Genomic DNA, 22667 nt, shown 5'->3' on the forward strand with positions numbered 1-22667 from the left:
TATTTTAATATTTAAGCCAGACATTAAAACATGTCAATATTTGATCATAATTACGTGATTTCGCTGTACACTGCAGCTCTGTGCGCGTCTCCAGTCTGTTAAAACCGAGTCAACAAAGATGAACCAAAGCAATTCGAGCATGACGCAAATTCACAAAGAGAAATTCTTGCAGAAAGTTCGTCAGGATGTTGATTTTTGTACATTCTCCAACTCAACTGAGATGGAAAGTAGGGAAAGAACAGAAGAGAAAGGGTGGGGGGGCTGATCTGGTTGTAACATTTTTATTAGCCTTAGGTGTCCAGTAGTGCTGGAGCTGTGCAATTAAATCCATCCACCAAACACCCACCCCCACTTAAGCTGAATGGAAGGGGGAGGAAGCCCATTTCTTTGAAATAATTAAATGAAAAGCATCCTCGCATTCAGCCAATAAAGCTCCACAGCATCATAGCTCTGAGGATAATATGCAGTTCGGAAAAAATTTGATTTCGCCTTTGAAAAAACAAAAATCGATTCTCTCGAACGCAGGCAAACGCACAGAAAACAGAAATCAAGAGGCTTGTCTATGTCTTATTTCCATTGAGCTCTATTCTGTTTTTAGATCAATCTGAACCAAGTTCCTGTGATACACCAGCCATCGTGTCCATTTGGTTTTGCTGCATAATCCGACCTACTGGAGATCAACGGAAACCGCTGCAACATGGCGGCTCTCCGACGTCAGACGACTTCAGCATTGGAACAAGAAGTGGCCAATATTTGAACGTTAATCCGTTGTTTTCCACTCATGAAACATGGAACAAAAATTTAAAGTCGCACAAGTCTCCACGTCCACAAGAAAGCACTGCTGAACACACATGCAGGAAACCAGAGCTACAGTCTGACAATAAATCCCACAGAGCTGACTCCGGCTGCCACCAAGCTGAACGGGAATGAAATGAAGGAAATTCCTCTTTTTTTGCAGCTGGCTAGGAATGCTCACAAGCATGAAACTGTGGTTGCCTTACTATTTAGCCAGCAAATCTCACGGGCCAGCAGTGTGAGAATATTCACACGGAATCAGATGTTGACTCTTATTTTATAGAAAAGCTGCACAGAGGGCAATGCCCAAAATGCGCACAGGCCGATTTCCGCCCCCGTCAAAAAGGCCAAAATAAATGTGACCAAACATTATAAATGAGAGTGGTCGTTTGTGCTTTTGTTGTTGTTTTGTTTTCAGGGTTTTTTTTTTTTTTAGAAACAGGTACAAATTAAAATAATATATTTTGTAGGGCTACTCGTTTTTGGGGACATTTCAGCTAAAAATGGGTTGTCTGCCTTTTTTTATTCTACATTTGACGCAAAATGTTTTCTAAATTTATGGCTTAGACTTTTTATAAGCGACAGCTTAAGATAGAAATTGCAATATTTAACAAACAAGCAAACAAGCATCCGAAGAATTTAATTATGCTTTATTATTATTTTACTATTATTTGTATTATTATTTTTGCATTTGCTGTTAAAAAAAAGGAAAAGAAAAAGAATTAGGCCCCGCATCTCGCTGTATAGTATAAAAATGTATACTATAATGTATACTATCTGTGTACAACACCAGTGTGGAAAGCTTTGTGCGTGGAGGACATTGAAGGGCTTCTTCATTATGCGCAGAGCTGGGGAGAATTGCTGCAGTCCAAATTCCTTTTTTGTGAGAGGACAATTTACAACTCGGCAATAGAGCTTTTTTATGCGCCTCCATCGCCTGTCATTGGATGCCACTGGTCATGTGTGAGAGGCAAACGTCTTCATGGCCCTTTTCCTGATTTCCCAGGCGACTTTTACCCCCTCACTGCATTCTGCGTCCATACGGCGTTAAAACCAAAACGAGTCAGACGGCTTTCCCCCCTCCACCACCACCACTCGTTTAAAATTTCTGACCGTTCGTTTCATAAAAGCGTCTGATATGATAGGCGCATTTTTTGCGCACACTACGAGCTCCCCGAGATGAGCGACACGGAAACAGCTCCTGCTTGATCCCTCCGTCCATTTGCAGAGAAGCAGCAACAGCTCATCGGTGCTTTGCTCAAAATGCGCAGCTTTGGCAAAGATGAAAGAATAAAAGCGGATTTTCTGCAGAATGCGGGTAAGATTTTTGACGTGTGTGGCGCGCCTGTGCGTGTGCACTGCCTGACAGCTTCCTGCTTCATTAGTCATGTAAATTAGCAGTGAGGTAATGCCACTTAGGTAATTTCGTGTGATGCGACGTGTGCTAAAATGCATTGTGATTGTTGTTTAGCTGCAGAAATGGTCAAAGCTAACGGATTGAAATCATTTGCTGTTTATGCTCCCTGGAAGGAAAATAAAAAAAAGTTTGATAAATAAACGATTGAAATTTGTATCATGGAGCTTGTTTACAATGTGCTGAAATATTGCTCGGATTTCCGACTGATCTATCCATTAAGCTAGATTGTATTTAACTGAACATTTTCCCAGTTGTCTTTTACTATACATGCATGCTGCTTATTGCATTCCCATATGTGTCAAATCTGAATGCATTTTTATGCTTGGGAGTCAATAAAAACTACAAACTAGTCCGCTGGAACCTTCACGCTATACCACAATTCTCGAATCCTGTGTTCGACACATAAGAGGAGCCCTTTGTTAATATATTCCACATTTGCACAGTCCAACATAAGAAGTCCAGTTCTCAGGGCTGTTTTCAGCTGCTTGGAGACGAGGCCAATTGAACAAAGACAGTATTTCACTGCAGCCTGACAGGCAGCTGCGAAAGTATTTACAGCCTTACTGCAATGCGGCAAAATGGACTCTGCAACGGGGGACAGGCGCAAATAGAATCTGGAGAAAATTAGGCAGCGCTTACTTCGACAATTCGTTCCTGGGTTTTAAGGATAATGACGATATTACTTTAAACACAAGAACAGAATTAAACAGGTGCGCCATCTTATATTTCAAACCGATATACTGTTTCATACTGTGTTGGATTATTTACCATTAGTGTGATATTTGGAGAGAGGCCGTTTTAGGCAAATTGTGTTTTTTAAATGTCGTGAGTCATTTATTAATGGATTTTCACTTCAGTTTACATCGGAATAATATGTTTAGGTGTTTTATTTGTATCATTTCATTCAAAAATGCTTTAATTCTGAGATTTATTTGGTACGCAGTTTTCCTTGACAATTACAGCAAAAATCAGTCTTTTAATGATTCTGTCACCTTATATGCTCTTATCCCAAGCACTTGGAGTCTGAAAACATGACAACATTGCATTTACATGACCTCACATTTTGTCATATCATGTCATTCTGAATACATCTGAATATACAGCAAACCAACTGTACTCTTTCGTTGGGCCATTTGATATTTGAAATGACAGATGTCTTTGTTCCCAGCTTTTCATTGTTGAAAAATTATATTTCTCTACTGAGTCACCTCTGCATCATTGAACATCCTGCGTTACCACAGTTGCTTGGTCCTGCTGTGCGGATACATCAGCAGTGGGACGGGCTGGTAAAATTCCAGCAGAAGGCGCTGTTGCCCAACACTCAAACGCTCACCTGCTTCATGCGCTGCTGCTTGCGAACAGTGAGTGGCCGAGACAGAAGTCACGTGATCAAGCTCAACTCTGAGTGGGGTTTTTTTTGGGGGGGGGGGAAGTGTTAGTTTCAGAGTTTTCCGATGATCTTAAGCTGCTTTGAGTGATGCAAGATCTACAAAAACCACGTGGGCGCATTTTACCTCATGCGGTCACTTCTTTGTGCAGGCAGAAAGTGACTGTATTTTTTATTTATTTATTTCTGCTATAGAAAATAACTTTTAAAATAGAGATTATTTTCACAGAGAGGCACCCATATTTGCGATGGGAAGTTTTTATGACGCATTTTACATGGACTTAAAAAGTCAAACAGCGTGTTTAGAATAATAATTAGAATCTACAGGTAAGGGAACGAATCAGTAATTAAAACAGCAGTGCACGCATGTAAGCAGATTTCGGCAAGATTGGAGTCCTTCCAGTTGGTCAGAAGATGATAGGAGGAGCAAATACGCGCTGCAGCCAGAGATTGGATGGAGAATGAGTGACATCAGCCTTGCGACAGGCTCGCTTGTGAAATAAATGCACTTGAGAGACTGTTTAGAAGGAAATTAAAGGGCAGGAGCTTCACCATAGACCCAAGCTTGAATGAAGAATAAAACAAACCTCCATTATTAAATCAAATAACTTAGCACCCATCATTTTGCATTATTATTAATATCAATGATTAGGTGTTAGGATTGTAAAATTAAATGGCCTGTACTTGAAATTAAATAAGTCGTATCCTTTTTTTTCCTCCTCTCCACTCTGGTTCTTAATTTCTGCTCCTTTCCCCCCTCCTGCGGCTCATATTAATGCAATTTGCATTATTGAGTAAGTGCAACTTTGAGGATTATTTATGGGCCCGCGCGGCGTTGTGAATGGCTGTGAGGAAGCACGTGACGCCATTAAAGTTTGTTTTATGGCCTGGGACTTGACAAGCCAAAATATAATTCTCATTGTGTATTAGTGAGCGCGTCCAGATGGGCTGGAATAGTGTTCCCAATGACAGACAGAGAGGGAAGCTCCGTCGGGCTGAATTTTATCCTCCTTCGCAGTGGATGCGCTTTGGCGCACGGTGCGCCATGTGTTGCGGTCTCCGTGGTAAGCTCTGTTTTATCATTGTGCTATATGGGCGTGTGATGTCACATGCGTAATGTTCAGACAGAGCCGTTTCCTGTCTGTAAAAGCCGGAGCTGCGCAGGGCTGGAAGCAAACGCAGCAAGCTGCTGTGAGGATGTTGGGCTTGACGTTGTTACTTTGGATCGAATCACCTTGTCAGAAAGCAGCTTGGGAAGCCAAGCTAAGCTGTATGTTTCGGATTTTATGATGAAAATCTAATGTTTTCTATTTATTGTGTTGAAAAGTCGAAATTCACTTGCCTGTCTTCATATGAACTTACATTTAGCCAGATAAGGACATGAAGAAATTTGGGATTTACGATAAACAGATGTTATTTTGTGTCACTTTTTCCCCCAACGTATTTTCGTTTTTTTATTCATATTTTGCCTGTGATGCTTTTATATATCTAATAAATAAAGCATGCTTTATTCGCAGCCTAATTAATATGCCTACGTTTGTTTTTTGTTTTTTAACTTTAAGGGAATTCTGGCCAATAATGAATGAAAAAAAACAACAATTGTATTTGTATTTATTCATCAATGATCTAATAGTAAGAAATATTGCAAAGTTCATCGACAATTTGAGATTTATTTTGCTTTTTATTTTTCAGTCAATTCTGTTTCTTCGCTGTCCAACCACTTTCCGAGCGAACAAACTTTGAGAATAATTGAAAAGCTGTTCAGACGCTCTGACTGGCCTTTGCTTTAGCTCAAGCTGCAGGAAACGCTGACTTTATCGTTCCCTTTGTTGTCAGTCTTTCGGCTTTGACCCGTCTAAAGGACTGGCAGGGGAAGGTGAAAGGCAGGTCAGGGCGTCTTAAAAATGTTGAAACACGAAGTGGGAAATGTGAGGTTTTTACCCAGATTATCTTTTGCATGTTGTACTTTTAGCATTTACATCTGTTGTTGTTGTTTAAATTGATAACTTTGGCACAGAAAAAGACCCTTATTGGTAGTTTTTTTGGTTTTTTTTTTTGCAGCTAAATTAATTTCTAAAACTTATTCACAAAAACTGACTTTCAATCTCTTGTGCTTCATTTTGATTTTGTTATGACATTTAATTCTCTTAATAAACACGACAAAACATTTACATCATTTTCAAATTCATCGCTAAGCAGTAAAAGTTAAATGTGCCAACTACGTTCTTTATTTATTTACTTATTTGTGTATGATCGTGGTCGAGTTTTTTTAAAAGCATAAATTAAAATGTGGTTTTCGAACTGAATAAACAAACCACCATGAAAACATTTAATATTAATTTTTATTATGATGTTGATTGGTTCCACTTTGATAAATATGATAAATACGTACATCTGCTGGGTTTAAAGAATGAATTCAACAAAATTTCTTAGTTTTATTTCATTTGTAGAACAATTTTTCAGCGCAGGCCTCTCTCCGGGGCGCGCCTCCCTGCTTCGGGTGACGGCTGGCGAGGGCTTGGTAAACTTTTGCACCCCTTTCAGCTGTCAGTAGCAGCAGAAATAATTAAAGTTTTTGATAGTTTTGTAAATGATTCGGTTTGACCCTGCTGGCCTTTAGCCTCATCTTTCGGCCCGTCGGTGATAAGAGCCTCAATAGGATCCAGCAGCCAAACGGGCTTATCTCCTCAGTGGTCCAGAGCCTTCTGACGATAGGCTCAACGTTAAATCCCAACGACAAGTTTGGGAAAGTGAAACCTTTTCTCAGATATAGAACTTTTTTTCCGCCCTATTTCTGCTTCTCTCTTTTTTTCGTAGGAGGAGTGAGTTTCTGTATAGGGATGCACTTGAGATGAATGAAAGGCGAACCGAAGATTACTAAAGGTTTTTTTTAATTCTTATTTTATTTTTTACATTTTTGGCTACAGATAGTCTTTATTTATTTATTTATTTATTTATTTATTTATAACCAAAGGTTTTGCATTTTTCACAAATCGGCAATACATCATTTATGGTTTTAAAAACTAGGCAAATGTTGCCAAAACTGAACTTTTTTTTTTCTTTTTTAATACTGTCTCAGTCGTTTGATATATAGGAGTACTTTTGCACCACAGTGTTAAAGTACTCCTTGGACTAAACCTTTCAGCTTTTAGTCCAAATTGAATAGTTTCTTCCAAATTACCAATATCAATTCCATGATAAATGAAACAACTTTGGTTGATGAAAATACGAATAAATTCAGTAAATTTGACTCATAGTAGGGCTGAGCTATTCCTATTTTTGACTAAACTATCAAATAAGAAAGAATTTTTCTATTACATGCATTCAGTTCCCTTATTTGAAACTTGGTGTTTTCACATATTTGAGTCCACTGAGTGGTTTCCACTGTGATAATTTATTGGGTAATTGTGATTTGCACATTGAATATAAAAATACATTGTAATTGCCCCAGTTGCTTTGCAGATATGTATAGTTTTGAACTTTTGTGCTGTATATATACATCGTTATATATTTTATGCATACTTTATTTTCCTTCATTAATATTTTGGCATGTTGACCTAGCTGGAGCTTTTCAACACACTCTTATCTTATCTTATCTTATTTTATCTTATCTTATCTTATCTTATCTTATCTTATCTTATCTTATCTTATCTTATCTTATCTTATCTTATCTTATATCATTTGCATGCTTTTTGCTGGATATATGAAACAAAAAAGATGTCTAAAATTGAAGAGTCTCGCTTCCCGTCGTCTATATATACCCTGTAGAACCAAATTTGTGTGATGGAATCAGAGTCACAGATTCGTTTCTAGGGGAGTATATGGTCGATGAAAAAACTTCGATTCCTTGAGTTATGGGCGTCTGAGGCTGTTGAGGGCCCAAAGTGTTGCTACAGTGATAGCGCTGGTAAATCTTAACAGCACATTACTCACAGAAACTCTATATGATTACGATGAGAGCGAATAATCTGATCAGGAAAGTGTCTGTTTTGGACTTTACTGTTTCTTTTTTGGAGTGAGGCTCCAAATGCATTTAGTAAAAGAAGCTGCAGCCCGCTCCAGCTGTGGCTTTTGGCTCCTGTGTCTCAACATTATTGATTTGCAGAGAGGAGTGCTGTTGCTGCCGCTGCCCAATAGGAGCCTGAGACAGTTTTTTTTTTAAAAAAGAGAGAGGGAGACAGGGGCAGATGAAGGGATGAGATTGGCGTAACTTTTGGATGACCCCTTCATGACAAAGACACTGTCCATCAATTGTCCCCAGTCATTATTTCACTGCTTTTATGCCAAGGGGCTTTTTGTATCTTTTGTTGCTTCCTCTGTTGAACACCATGCCTTCAAGAAACTGATCTATCTTTATGTATATATGTATATATATACATATTTGGATACTTGGATAAAACATCCACAAAAACATCCATAAAACATCCACATGTAAGATTTTTTTTTAATTATTCCTCTATGCTCCTTTTCTCATAACAATACATGGATTTGAATTTGTGTTTTTCGTGCACGTGTAACTTTTAGTGTTTATTTCCCTGTCGCTGTGCAGCAGATTGATATGTTTGTTTATTCTCATGAGTCTTATCTAGGTGTGTCTTCATTTAGGCAAAAGCGCGTTCAGTTGTATGTTTACTCGTGTTTGGACCCGCATCACCTCCATTGGCCGCTCTGGTCACATGGTTCGCTAACTTTATTCAGTTGACACCAAGTAGGAGGGCTCTATGGAGGAGAGGAAAAAAAGACAACTCGAGAAAAATTAGTATTTTCTACCTTCAGAAATTAATGGCCATGAGTTCGTATATGGTGAACTCTAAGTATGTGGATCCCAAATTTCCTCCCTGCGAGGAATACTCGCAGAATAACTACATACCTGAGCAGGGCTCGGACTTCTATAGCCCGGCGCAGGACGCGGACTTCCAACACCCAGGGATCCTCTACCCGCGGTCAAACTACACAGAGCAGCCGTTTAGCTGCAGCACTGTGCCGGACTCTGCGGTGCAGCCACGGGGTCACGCCGGCCACACTGCCCACTTTGACGCACAGACTGAGCAGGGCCCCCCGGTCCAAACGGCCGGAGCTCGGACTTGTGGCCAGCAGCAAAACGCAAAGAGTCAAAATGGGCTCCAAGCCAAGCAACCTGCAGTAGTTTACCCCTGGATGAAGAAAGTTCACGTAACTACCGGTAAGATTTACCTCCTTTTTGCCTCCTGGTAGTTATAGGAAGTCATTTAATGTAATATTTATGGGCGTCTTTGAAAGGCCCAGACAATTACACAAGTCATAAATTTTTATAGCTCAGGAAATAGGCCACAGAAAGCTTCTGAGAGAACATACTAGCCGCTAGTGATTTTATTTAATCTGAGGGAAATCTGTTTAAAACCATATTTTTAAAAGAAAATAAAAAGACAGGGAGCTTCTTCTTTGGGGTTGCTTTCCTTAAAGTTGTTTTTTTTTTTTTTTTGCGCACTGCTCACATCTACTTTCTGTTGTAGCATGTTGTTTTTGTCTTCATGCTCCACTTGGCAACATTTGGTAACTCTATTTCTGCTCTCCTTCTTCCACTTCTTGTTGTTTTTCCAAACCAGTGAACCCGGACTACACGGGATCAGAGCCCAAGCGCTCCAGAACCGCATATACCCGGCAGCAGGTCCTGGAGCTGGAGAAGGAGTTCCACTTCAACCGGTACCTGACCAGGCGGCGGCGGATCGAGATCGCCCACACACTCTGTCTGTCCGAGAGGCAGATCAAAATCTGGTTCCAGAACAGGAGGATGAAGTGGAAGAAGGACCACAAGCTGCCCAACACCAAAGGCAGATCGGCGCCGGCCTCCGGCCATCTGCAGAACATTCAAAAGGATAACCAGACTGATATAACAGCGCTATAAAGGACAGAGGAGGAGGATTCAGGACGAATATTTGTACATAAACGAAGACAAAGGCTGCATTTTGACTTCTGCATGGACTGATGTCGTTTGAGCATTATTTTTCAATTTAACAAAAAATATTCCAGCAATTTTGACTCAAGACTGTGTCAGAAAATCAATCATTTTGTATTACTGAGAGGTTTCAACTTTTCTTTTTTTGCATTTTAGTTTTTTTTAATTATTATTTTGTTTTATTGATTTCCTCACAGTCAGAAAAACAGTATTTTTCTTTATCTGGACAATTTTTTATATAAAACCCGTTCAAATTCACAAATTTAAACCTTTTTTCCCCCTCTCACGTCAATTTTACGTCGCCATATATATTTTCTTATTTTATTATAGTGCAGCAATGGGGAGAATAGATACAAAATTCCACATATTTTGTTTCACTTTTTCATCCACGAAAACGCACAACTTAGGTACTTGAAGAAAACGATATTTGCATAAACACTCATTGACCTTTCTTTGCAAAAAAAAAAGCAACTTTCTTTTCGTAACTTGTTTGTTTTAACTTATTTTGTAAAAATGTTCGTAGCTCGTATATTATTCTCAGACCTAAGACATTCCTGCGCGTGAAGGATTCCGAGTGCCCTTATAAATCTCTCCTGACACCTTTGTAAACAGTGTACATTTTCAGAAAACTCTCACGTGAAAGATCATTTGTTCTTGCATGGCACCAAATCTGTATTTCTTTCTGAGCATATTCCCAAATCCTGAATATTTAGGAATATATATCTTTGTTTTCCTTGATAATTCGTTATTTATTTGATGAAAGAAAAAAAAAAACATTTTCGCGTAGCACACACTTTCATTAAAAACACTTTCGATCAAAGTTAGTTTTTTTTTTAATATATATATAATAGGTTCGATTCTTGTGCATTTTCAGCATGGCTTTCCACAAACTTTTAGAATTTAGTTACAGATGAGAATCTTTTAAAAACCAAACCAAACCGAGGGCGAAGAGGGACTTCTTTCAGGTTCTGTTTCCAGGCAGATAATTCTTGTTTTAGACCGCCATTGTCCTCGGACAACAAGGGGAAAAAGACCCAGAAGTTTTCCCAGTATGAAGGTCTCTTTTCTGAAGTCTTCCTCAACAGAGAGCTGAAAAGGTATTAGAATCGAAGAGCGACAAAAGCAGCAGAGGCAGGTTCATCCAGGGGACACATTTCAGCCGCAAGGACTGACCCCAGCACCCCCTGACCCGCCGGACAGGCAGCTTTTTCTCTCCCAGGCGCTATTTTTGTTTGGATGGGGGGAAAAAGCCAGTTGGACAGTTTAAAACAAAGCTAAACCTGATTCACAGTAAAGGGCCAGTCAGTTCCACAGTCCTACTCGTATTTTAACAGTATTTATATTACCGCCCCTCCCTCCCCCTGTCGAGAAGGCTCTGATGTGTATTTTGTCGTGTTGCATTAATCAATATGCAATTTTTTTCATCAATTTTTATTTTTGTAAATGCTTTTTACCTTGTACGGTGCTTTGAAATGTGAGAAGTATATAAAAATAAAGATTTCTACTGATTATTCATTTGAATATTTGGCAAAAAGGTTCTTTCTCCTGGACGCTTATTTTCTTCACGCGGCAAAGACAAACAAAAGACAGATTTCGAGGAAACTACGCTTCCTTAACCGACGGGGCTACATACGATCTTTGTGACTGTTTAAAAAAAATTGCAGCTGTTGGAATGGAATTGCATCAAATTTTGGGCTATATATAAGCCTTTCAGGTTAGGTATATATATATCGTTTTCTCAAGTTTGAAGCTAAGCACGTGGAGCGTTTTAGAAAAAACTCACAAATGGAGCAAATGCGCGCTGCGTGGGCTTATTAGACCTTCCCTGGGAAATTATGACTTTAACTAACAAAGAATGTTTCACTTGCACGATAGCGGAAAGCTCTGTTTTGACACAAAAGAGGGTTCCCTCTTCTGTGTTTCTTGTTTTCAGGTGTGATTTTTGTATTTGTGAATAAACTCTTTTATACGAGTGTTTCACTACACCAAACGCAGGCGCAGGTTAAGACAGGACAAATTACGACAAAGTACACACATAAGGACTTTTATTTAACTTAGGTTAGACAAAGAATCTGTAGATTTGCATCGAAGTCTTTAAGGAAAGGGTTTGGAAAAGGTTGAAAAGACCTAAAAATATTCAAGGAGATCATATTAAACATTTACAGACATTTATTTATTTATTTTTATTTCCCAGATGAAATTCAAATAAAAAAAAAAAATCAAAACATGTGGACACTCAAGCAATGTAACACAGTGATTAAACTACATAATAATGTTTAAATAAACCCCCTCCAATAACCACAACAAATGTTCAGTATAATCAAGTGAAAAGCCCGGTTTGCTCTTATCAACTGGAGCGCATGCTGCGCGTAAAAACTTCTTCGTTAACTGTGCACAGTTAATGCTCTTGTCTCCTTTTTTATTCCAAAGAAAACGTTACTTAAGACTTACAAATAAAATTTATAAGAATTTTCACGTTATTCTCTCCAGTTAACTAAAACCCAAATAAGAAAAAATAAAAAATAACACACATATCTCTCCAATACCATATTAAGTCAGCTGTGACTCGTTTCCACCTTTACCATACAAAGACACAGAGCAGAGATGCATACTTTATTTGAGCTGCTTTATTGAGGATGACTCTCTGCAGCGGTGACCTCCGACCCCCCACACTACAGAATCAGCTCTGATCCAAACAAAGCGGCCATGAACAGACATGTGGAAAGACAATCCGCAGCCACACGCGTTCTCCCCCCCCCCCCCCCCCCCATTTCTATATCATCTAGATTGGGCCATGCTCTCAAACTATAATGCGCAATACAAACATGTCATAAACATGCAGAGGTAAAGGGATGCCTGCACAAGTGATCTCGGGGACTCAGCATGCCTTATTAGTCTATTAGCATAACTGTGATGTTGGTGGGTTTCACTTTATGGAGGAATCCCTCTGTACAATCTGCAGCTGCTGGAATCGCAACAAGAATTGAAAATAAAACGCCCCTCAGTTATCAGGTCAGAGCAGCCTACTATACTATACAGCGTGCAGCCACACTGACCTACATGTCTGAACAGCAATAAATGGGAGCCAAAGGCAGTGCCATTTTCAATGACACTGCACCCAGTGCACAGGAACAGCGCCGCTGCTCTCCATCCGGCCATATTTGATTTCCAGCTGTTGGTTTCGCAGAAGCTTCTGTGAGCCAGACAGGCGACCGACCAACCAACCAACCAACCTTCCCCCCCTTAAGATATATTAAAGTGCGCCGTCTGCATTCAGAGATATAATCCAGAGACTATACCACTCCGCTTCTCTGTTCTCCAACCACGTGATTGTCTAAATAATTAATGCAGCACGTCCCCCTAGAAACACGGCGTCGTCATTAATCGCAAGGACTCTATCAGAGTTGAAAACTGAAGAGATCCCCCCTCCAAAGAAAATAATATCCGATACTCGGCGCGACTGTTAGCTGCGGCTCTGAACCGATGGATGCTCGGGTAGGTAAATATTTCAGCATTTTTCATGTTGCCTCAGCCTGGCAAATGACGATATCAAATGTCTGTGATATTTGATGAATTGCACCTCCTTTCTCTGATGTGTGCGCTCCTGCATAGGCGCAGTTGTTTAGACTGTGGTCTATGGTCGTTACAAGCGCATTTATTCCCTGTTTAAAATAATATTAAATGTCTTTCCAGTTCCAGAGATGACTGGCTTGCTGTCTCTGCATGGACATTTGACTAAATGTCGGGGAGTAATCGCAGAAGCCTAAAAAAATCATTTCTGTAGAGAAGATGGAGTTTTAGCTCATTTATTTCTCATTTCACGTCAGAGTTTTGTTATATCTTAAGCAAACGCGCAAAACGTGGACTGGGTATTTTTCATGCGAGAGCTTTTAAAATGAAGCAAGGCTGTGATTTTTAAGGTAATTCTGATGTATAGTTTACTACAGCAGAAGATGAATAACTACTCGTGTACCTTTTGTGTTTTCGGCCTCCCCCCCCCCGTATTATTTTTATTCTTAGAGTGGCATGATTTGCTTTCGGTTCCTCAGAAGTGCTGGAAGTTTGGACAGCCTGACAGGTCTGCCTCCTTGTAAATCACTCCCAGTAATTCCTGAAAGGGTGCGAGCGAGCCTGTCTGGGGGGCCGGCCGAAAACTGTAAATCTTTCACTTTTATTACCCCTCCGAACATATGCCGGCGACGCTGTACCAGCCCTGCAACCCCTTTTTTTCTTCCCTTGTTCTGCAGCGACGACAACCCGCCGCTAAACCAAGCAGCCAGCCTGCGGCTTTGAAATCCTCCTCTGCTAATCCAGTTTGGTTTTTCCAATGCATTTGATGTTTTTTTACTTGGCATCGAGCATTCCCTTTATTTGGTGATTAATGCAGAAAACAACACAGGAGAAGGCAAGCATTCTCTTGTGACTCTTTGTGCTGCAACCATGGTGTTAAGGCAGACGTACACATATATGCACACACACACACACACACACACACACACAGACACACGCACCCCCATACACTCACTCACACACACGCAAATAACAAACGCGGGATGATAATTTGCTTTATTTGAATACAATCCACGACCAGCTGCAAGAGAAGCTCACATGTCATTTATTTCATAAATCATTAAAAACTCGCACATGTCAAACCAGCGTTCTGCAGAAACGCCACTCTCCATTATTTGGTGAGGCATAAAATGCGTCCTTCCTTCGTTTTATTACTAAATCCCTCCAAATATGTAGAGGTCCTGGATTTCTTTCAAAACGTTAGCACCATTGCAACGTGAAATTGACCTGACATTTTACACGAATGCATTGCAAAAATGCTGAAAAAACAACAACAACAACAAACAAAACAATACTGACGGACTAAAATGGACACAGGACGACAGAAACCATTCCGGAGTTGTAAAACTGTGTTGCAGTCCTTCATATTCAAAGAAGAAGTAGGGCCATTTTACCAATCACACACCTCAGACGAGCACATAAACGCCACCCTTTATCAAAATGGACCGGTGAGGTAAGGGCTCCCCGTTTGAAGACGAGAACAAATCACGTGAACATATATGCTTGTATCTAAAAGGCAGTGCCATTTTATTTGTCATCATAAAAGCTTCAGAAACAAGCCCCCCAAAATATCCCCAATCTACACAGGCCTATCTCACTGGTTGATTGATTGCCAGTGGATTTTTTTTTTCCTCCTTTCCCCCTCTTCCTTGGAATAAGGATACCTTGTTCGCTTTTTTTATTGGTAGCTGAACGCGAGTCCTTCCATTCTTTCGGGAATACTGTCTCCAACCGGTGTATGGAAATGTCTGAAAAACAGCAAGATCAGGTTTAGGACAGCATCGTCTGCAGACAGGGAGGAAAAAAAAAAAAGAGGAGTGAAGGATTTATTCTAGAAGCTGCACGGAGAGGAAGTCAGAGCTGAGAGGCAGCCGCTTTATGATGAATTGATTCGCAGGTAAGCAATTGCATGGCGAGAAAGCAACCTTTAACCGCGGGTTAATACAATGCAAAGGATTATTCATATTATGATGCCTTCCGTCCAAGGAGGTGAGGCTTGTTAAATATGCGGATATGGAGCACCCATCTCTTCCTATAACCGTTTATATACAATGTATTTTTCCATTCAAATTGTATCGACAGATTGAGTTCTGCGCTTTTCAGCCCATTATGAAAGCCTGCTTATAGGAGGAAGAAGAAGAAGAAGAAGAAGAAGAAGAAGAAGGAGTAGCAGAGGAACTTTTCTTTTTTGACTCTTGGATCGTAAATCACATTAATTTGTTGTCTTATCGTCACACTGGCGTTTGGTGTGATTTATGTGGTTTCAGCTGTATGTGGCTTTGTCAGACTACAACGTTGTATGTTTTGCGCGGATTCATACTGGGCGCGTTTTAAGGATTTCGACCTACAACAATAGATTAACGACATTTTTAAAGTTAATAGTTCGACAACTGAATGTTTAGTCCCTCGTTTATCCAGATTTTGTCTGCTGTTAAACAACTCGACAGGCGTTGAGACTAAACTTCAACTCATACGTGCTCTTTAATTTAATGCCAGAACGCATGATTTCACTATCAGACAAATTTCTAAATTGTAGCCATTCTGTAGTAAACAACAAATGTTTCGTGTATCTCTTGCAAATGCTACAAAATGATTTTGGAACACAGGCTGATTATCCTCGGTTTCCTCCTTTATTTATATATACATATATTTTTTAAATGTAATCTAAATTGCACAGGACGGTTAAACTGAGATATTGAGGGAATTTCGGAAGGTCCGATCGACTGCGTGAGATAATAACACTCCACTCCGAGTCCCGACGCATTGTGTGGAGCAAACTTACCGTGACAACGCGTAGGCGAAAAACACAGTTCGTGTGAAAAGGGAGGCTTGTCTGCTACTAGTAACTTAGGGCGCTCAACAGCAACTGGAGGGCGCATATTATCGACCGAGTCTCCTAATGTATTTCACAAAATAAAATAAAATAAAATAAAAAATAATGAGCAGAATTTTTTTTAAAAAAGGGAAGAAAGAAATGTTTAAATCCCATCATGTTTTACGCATGGATCCTCATGGATATTGAAAGGAAATGAATGAAAAATCTTGAGATTTATTTTCCATCCCTTGGTGTCCTCCTGGCTCTCTCAGCGCCCAGAAGCGAATCTGAATTTGGTGGAGACTTTTAGCTACTTGAAGGCAAAAATCCTCGTTGTTCATTAAACTTTGGCTTAATACAGAATGACCCAAAGGTCACCTAAAACGCTTATGGCTGCTGGATATTTGGCCTGCCGCTTTGTGCGAAAGTGCACATGTAAGACTTTTCATTCTTTGAACAAGAACGAAAAAAAAAAAAAAAGTTGAATGGTTATTTTATGGGTTTTAGATTATTCTGCTACTCTATTTTAAAGCTTTAAATTAACTGAATATTTGTCTTTCAGCTCATATAAATAAAAAAACATAAATATTTAATGTCTAAATGAACATAAAGTGCATATTATATTTTTATTCAAAATAAAATAAAATAAAGAAGAAAACAAAGAAGCAAGTCACCCAATGAGACATTTTTTTTTAACCCTTATTTGTGTTCCAGGTCGCGATGGAGGCGGTGATGAATGTGTGAGCGACATAAAAGAGATCCGCGCAGATTTCGGTGAGTAACATTTCTTCAATTAATATAGGAGATGCATAACTCAGCCAAGTGCTAACAAGGTGATTCGTTACTACGCTGCACATTTACGCTCCCAGCACAGGAGGCTGGAATCAAAGGCAGACATGAAGGATGGCCTCGGCTTTGCATCTGCTCGTAATTCTTTACGCAGAGTCCCAGTTTCTGCACGTTTCAATTTGTTCGCAAACAAAAACAAGAATTAAATCCAGCTGGTGGGGAAATTTTTCCAGTCCATTTTTTTCTTTCTTTCTTTCTTTTTTTTTTTTTTTTTTTTTTTACAAACTTTACTTGTAAAATAAAAAAATAAAATGCGTAAATTGGGCAGGAAAAAAAAAAGTAGAATTTTGGAATCGCAATTTTATCCAAAAGATGCTCCTGTAAATCACACTCTAAGGTTCAAAATAGGCTCCGTTTTCCAGCCAGAACTGCTGGCTCGCACTGCAGAGACGGACTGGACGCAGCATCGTTTATAAACGGTGGAAACCTTGCCAGCTATGAAATGCTTTCCCTCAGACTTCCTCCTACGCTTAGTTTCGCACTTCTGAGGGGCTTCGGACTCACTGGGAGTGTTTTGCTTTTCCATTCCTCTCTAAGGCCGTTTTACAACCAGGACATTTGCGGCCATAAATTTCGCCGCGGTCCACACTGACAGGTGCAATTGTAATGCGCGGCGAAAACTGCAGACCCCCCGAAGACATCAATGTACAGTAAAAAGGAGTCTTTCTGACATTTCTACTTTGGTTTTCATTTATGTATTTATTTATTTAGTTTGTTGTACTGAAATAGATAGAAAATTGGAAAAAAAAAATTTCTGAAGGCAAAGTAAAATAAAAAAGTAGAAAATACATAATAGAATGAATGAATGAATAAATAAATAAATAAACTGTGAATAACATTGGGAACATAAAAACGTGACATGCGCAAGCCATAATGAAAAATTTATGTGCCACCAACGCACCCTAACTCCATCACTCGCTCCCTCCCTTTCTCTCGCTCATGTGCACGCACGTTCACCTCGTGCACGCTCACGTACAGCCCACTTCCCCCCTTCATAATTCTTTTAATATCAGCCTCTCGCCTGCGTAAAAATGGACCCTTGAATGCGTGTGCACGGAACAACAATTAGTGCGCGGCGGGCTTTGTGAGGCCTGTGATTAGTGAAAAGGGCATTGTGTGTATGTGTGTGACAAATGCTGATTCAGCTTATTTGTGAGCGACTACTAAAGCCTCCCAGAGGGTCCCTTTTAGTAAAAAGTTAAACTTTAACTGCTTTGTGGAAAGAAAAAAAAATAGCCAAACGGCCAGACTTTGAAGCTGGTAAACTGTTGGAGTTTTAACTTGAAGGTTTTGAGGAGCAGCCACGGCCATTCGCTTTGTGCAATCCTGACTTTTGATTATTTGTATTTCACATTAAAGATGGTCCAGATGTAAAGAGTGATGTGTTTCTGCCAACAGCTCACAGACTGGAGCAACTGTGGGAAACACCAATCACGTGAATAATCAACACCCATTTTGTGGCTTTGAATCCACAAAATGCAGAAGGCAACCTACTATGACAACTCTGGACTGTTTGGAGGCTACACCTACCCCAAACCAGACTCCTACAGCTATGGCCCTGCTCACCAGTCCTACCCGGCTCCTAACATTGACACTGATTACCAAGGCTCTGTGTGTCCTATTCAAACCTCTGCTGTCAGGCCACCTCCAGCACTTAAAGACAGTGACCTGAACGGGGACTGCATGCGGCAAAGCAGCAGTCAGAGCAACAACAACAACAACAACAACAACAACAACAACAGCAGCAGCAGCAGCAGCAGCGGCAGCAGCCAAGCGAACAGTATTTCTGAGCAGCAGGTACCCCCACTGTCTGCAGCCTCCCCGAGCTCCAACAGCTCCACATCCCAGAAGAAGAAGTCTCCAAACAACAGCGCGTCGGGCCCGGCCACCCCGGCCCTCACCAAGCAGATCTTCCCCTGGATGAAGGAGACCAGGCAGAACTCGAAGCAGAAGAGCAACAACAACTACGCTGCTGCAGGTAGAGATCCTGATGGTGCGTATGAGTGTATGAGTGTGTGGATAGCATGCAGGGCCGGCCTAAGGTATGGGCAAACTTTACTCTTATTGGTCCCAGGAGAGCATGCTGATGACACATTTCCAGGGAAAGTTTCCAAAGCTGAAAGATGTGTTAGCAGAGTCATTGTGGAAATGACTGTCCACCTCTAAGCATTTTCCACTTTGGTCTAATATTTATTGTATAAACTAAACTCAGCTGAGTAAAAACCCGAAAAAATGTCTTCTAGCAGACCAAATATTAAATTAATTAGGAACATGATGAACAATAAATGCCATCTCTGATCATATTATTTCTCTTATGTTCTGAGCTCAGGCAAGCTTCATAGACTCATTATCGAATATAAAACATTGGAATAAATAAAATGTTAATAACAGGCATTTTATTTGATGTGCTGTTAATTTACTAAATAATTTAAAGTGGCTGACTTAATAGTAAGCATAGCATTCTGCATTATGGCCAGTTTAGTCAATCTTTGGTTAACCATAAGACGAGTTCTAGTGAATCCAAAAAATACTAACTTAAGCAGGTTGAGGCCAAAGGTGCTGTTTTGGCTGGAGGGTGTAACTGGAAAGTTGCCCCCAAATGAAATCCTGCTTTGACCCTCATTCACCTGGCAACTGCAATCACACCTTCTGGTTTATACATGAGCTGGAAAATGTGTTATTTTCACCACAAATTTTATTTATCAAATTGCATCAAAGATTTGCAACCTTTAAACAACAAAGTGCCAAAAAGTTAATTTACAAACCATTAGAAAGTCCAATTACCTTGAAGAAAAATATGAAGGAATAAGGAAAGACCAATGAATTATGCACAGTACTGTGCAAACAGGACTGAATTGTGAAGACAGCTTTGTTTGCATTTTTACTATAAATGTTCAGAGCATTTAAGAAATTCTGTAGATATTCCTCCAAATTTGGAAGCCACACGACATGATGTCTATTTCACATCTAAAAGGGAGTTTGTTTTTCCATAAAAATACAAACAAACAAACAAATGATGTTGGTTTAGGTCATAAATTCAGTAGAAAAATTGGCTAAAGTTCATAAATGTTGTTCCCTTCAATCTATTTGAAAACCAGGTTAGCTAAGCTAACTTTACTTATAAGTCACTTTAAAGAACAGCAATAATTGAGTAAAGCATATAACAGAGTAAAACTAATTTAGAATATTGCTTAAAAATAACATAATACTTAGAAAAACATGCAGTAAATATTATTGAATAACATGAATGACACACTTAAGATAACATTACTAATCTAGCAAATATTTTCATTCCAGTCTGCTGACTTGGAAACATGAGTCTAGAGTTAATATTTAGATTTTGTGCCCCTGTTTGCCTCCATGTGTGGCAACGCCCCTGGCCTTGTTCAGCCTTGAGCCGGCGCTGTTTGTGTCTGGGCCTTAACACTTTTACACTTCAGATGAACTGTTTTTCGTGTTGCACGACAACGTTAAGATGCTGTGATTTGTCTCCTCAGGTGGGGAGGTGAGTGATGAGAAAAGCCCGCCCGGACCGGCCTCCAAGCGGGTCAGAACTGCTTACACCAGCGCGCAGCTTGTGGAGCTGGAAAAGGAGTTTCACTTTAACCGCTACCTTTGTCGTCCACGGAGGGTGGAAATGGCCAATCTGTTGAATCTCACCGAGCGTCAGATAAAGATTTGGTTTCAGAACAGGAGGATGAAATATAAAAAGGACCAGAAGTCAAAGGGGCTGGCGCACTCCCCCATGGGACACTCCCCGGACAGAAGCCCGCCGCTGAGCGGGCCCAATCACACCGGATACGCGGGCCAGCTCCAAAACGTGAACAGCCTGAGCTACGACGCGCCCTCGCCGCCGCCCTTCGCCAAGCCCCAACAGAACATGTACGGCCTGGCCGCGTACACGGCGCCGCTGGGCGGCTGTATCCCTCAGCAGAAGCGCTACCCGGGCTCCGAATACGAACACCACAGCATGCAGAGCAACGGAGGCTTCGCCAACGCCAATTTGCAAGGCAGCCCCGTGTACGTGGGTGGGAACTTTGTTGATTCCATGCCAGCCTCGGGCCCCATGTTCAACCTCGGCCATCTCCCCCACCCATCATCCACCAGCGTGGACTACAGCTGTGCCGCTCAAATCCCAGGAAACCACCACCACGGACCGTGTGACCCCCACCCCACGTACACAGACCTCACCTCTCACCAAGTTTCTCAGGGAAGGATTCAGGAAGCGCCTAAGCTGACGCATTTGTAATATTATGACGTTTCTTGTGCGTGCGTGTGTAAGTGTGCGTGTGTGTGCGTGCGTGCCAAATTACGTTGCGCTCTTTTTTATTACCTCACTAGACTATTAACTATGCTCCGAGTGAGCCGTGTGTACTATGACAGTATTATTGATATTATTATTAATGCTATTGTGTAATTATTTTCTAAATAATACAGCTTTGTCCATTTCTCTTAAAATTTGGAGAAGCTCTAGCCTGATTGTTAATAGTTATTTTGTTGTTTTATTTCCCTTTTTGTTTATTCTCAAGTGCAATGCGCAATGTTTGACTGAATATTTCATGCCGTTACTTGAAGGTAAGTCTTGTAGATCACAAAAAAGTAGAAGCTCATCCTTAGATGGAAAGATTTTTAGGGGGGGAAAAAAGAAGAAAAAAATTGTCTGCTTGTTAAAGGGTCTCATTTTTCCTCACCCTATTTATTTATTGCGTCATTAATTTTGCATAATCCCCGGCACTATAGCATACAGCCTATTTAATTATTTAATTGCTTTTGTATTGCACATTATTTATCGTTTATTATGCGAGTATTTATAAGTGTGGATTTCCGTTGCCAGATCGGACAGAGCGGTGCACTTGTTGGGCAAAACAGGGTTTGTGTATTTTTTTTGCAGAAATGCTACCAAGTATTGATGGCGGAAGGAGCATTTCTAATTGTATAAATCTGCGACAAATGGGGGCATTTCATAGCGAGTAAACATGTCCACGGTTAATCTCGTGTCAAAACCTTAAGCGAAACGTAGACTATCGAAAAATCAAATATTACGCACACCAGCATGTCATTTTGTGTAGTCCTTTGCGTTTCAAGTTTTTGTTGTTATAATTATTTGTCTTCCATTGTTATTCCGTTCAGTTGGACACCCATAAATTTATGAAACCCCGATGATATTGAAATGTTCTATTTTATTGTGTTTAACATTTTGTAAATAAAGTGCTTAAACTTGTATTTGCTCGTTGAGATTTGTTGGTCTCTGTACAAAACGCCGCAGTGTCTCCTTGCTGCCACTGTAGCAGCGCGACGAAGGTTTATTGACCCACAGCCTTCACTGTACAGTCCAAACAGACAGAGGCGATCAATAATTAGACACCAGGATATCTAAAGCTCATCAGACGACTCTATGCTCCCAATGTAAAGTGCATTTTAGCGGAATAAAAGGCTCTCGCGAATATTGATGTTTTATTGGTATGAAGGGAAGTGAGTCTATGGGCTTATTGCATCCTCCACATGTCACTTATCATATTTTAAGACTCGGCCACATGATTAGCCTTCCTCCCTCGTGCAATAGAAAGGACCAAATAAGCTTTTCCAGTAAAGAGCGGAGAGTAACCGCTGGCGGTTTAATTGATTTCAAAATACTAATAAAGCAGATAGGTGCCAATAAAATAAAAAAAAAGGGAGAGAGAGAGAGAAAGAAAAATAAAATACACTGTGGTGTTTTGACATTGGGAGAGACGCGGCGATGTGTGTGTGTGTGTGTGTGTGTGTGTGCCTGAGAAAGAGAGAGAGGGGGTAGAAAGAGCAGTTCATCCTTTATTGCTCCTGGAGAGCCATTTCAAAGCTCATTAATCAAAAACTCGTCGCTTTCAGGCTCCTCGCTGATTCCCCCCTCCATGTGAACAAA

The 22667-nt window shown here is 40.3% G+C and overlaps 2 protein-coding genes across 7 annotated transcripts; both read left to right on the forward strand.

Annotated features, from left to right (window-relative positions):
• The first annotated feature begins 1751 nt into the window (after window positions 1–1751).
• Window positions 1752–21991, forward strand: hoxd3a (homeobox D3a). Of its 6 annotated transcripts, XM_028023959.1 has the most exons (5): window positions 13040–13690; window positions 13782–15001; window positions 16634–16693; window positions 18167–18761; window positions 20266–21991. In XM_028023959.1, exons 4-5 carry the CDS (start codon window positions 18245–18247, stop codon window positions 21015–21017), a joined length of 1269 nt encoding a protein of 422 aa, XP_027879760.1. In that variant the 5' UTR covers window positions 13040–13690; window positions 13782–15001; window positions 16634–16693; window positions 18167–18244; the 3' UTR covers window positions 21018–21991. The 6 variants fall into 6 exon arrangements, with proteins under 6 accessions (XP_027879757.1, XP_027879762.1, XP_027879759.1 ...); XM_028023956.1 differs by lacking the exons at window positions 13040–13690; window positions 13782–15001 and adding an exon at window positions 1752–2113; XM_028023961.1 differs by lacking the exons at window positions 13040–13690; window positions 13782–15001 and adding an exon at window positions 1756–2113 and having other exon boundaries at window positions 18167–18746.
• Window positions 7265–11055, forward strand: hoxd4a (homeobox D4a). The gene is made up of 2 exons (XM_028023962.1): window positions 7265–8781; window positions 9185–11055. The coding sequence occupies exons 1-2, from the start codon at window positions 8382–8384 to the stop codon at window positions 9481–9483; spliced, it is 699 nt and encodes a 232-aa protein (XP_027879763.1). The 5' UTR covers window positions 7265–8381; the 3' UTR covers window positions 9484–11055.
• Window positions 21992–22667: the final 676 nt, after the last annotated feature.

Source organism: Xiphophorus couchianus, chromosome 7, assembly GCF_001444195.1.
Source record: "Xiphophorus couchianus chromosome 7, X_couchianus-1.0, whole genome shotgun sequence".
Classification (NCBI taxonomy): domain Eukaryota; kingdom Metazoa; phylum Chordata; class Actinopteri; order Cyprinodontiformes; family Poeciliidae; genus Xiphophorus; species Xiphophorus couchianus.

Excerpts from the sequence above, each read along its gene's own strand:
- hoxd3a (XM_028023956.1), top strand. The coding sequence starts at position 18,245 with ATGCAGAAGGCAACCTACTATGACAACTCTGGACTGTTTGGAGGCTAC. Across the intron at positions 18,762-20,265 it reads TGCAGGTAGAGATCCTGATG|GTGGGGAGGTGAGTGATGAG; the intron begins GTGCGTATGAGT and ends TTGTCTCCTCAG.
- hoxd4a (XM_028023962.1), top strand. The coding sequence starts at position 8,382 with ATGGCCATGAGTTCGTATATGGTGAACTCTAAGTATGTGGATCCCAAA. Across the intron at positions 8,782-9,184 it reads GAAAGTTCACGTAACTACCG|TGAACCCGGACTACACGGGA; the intron begins GTAAGATTTACC and ends TTTCCAAACCAG.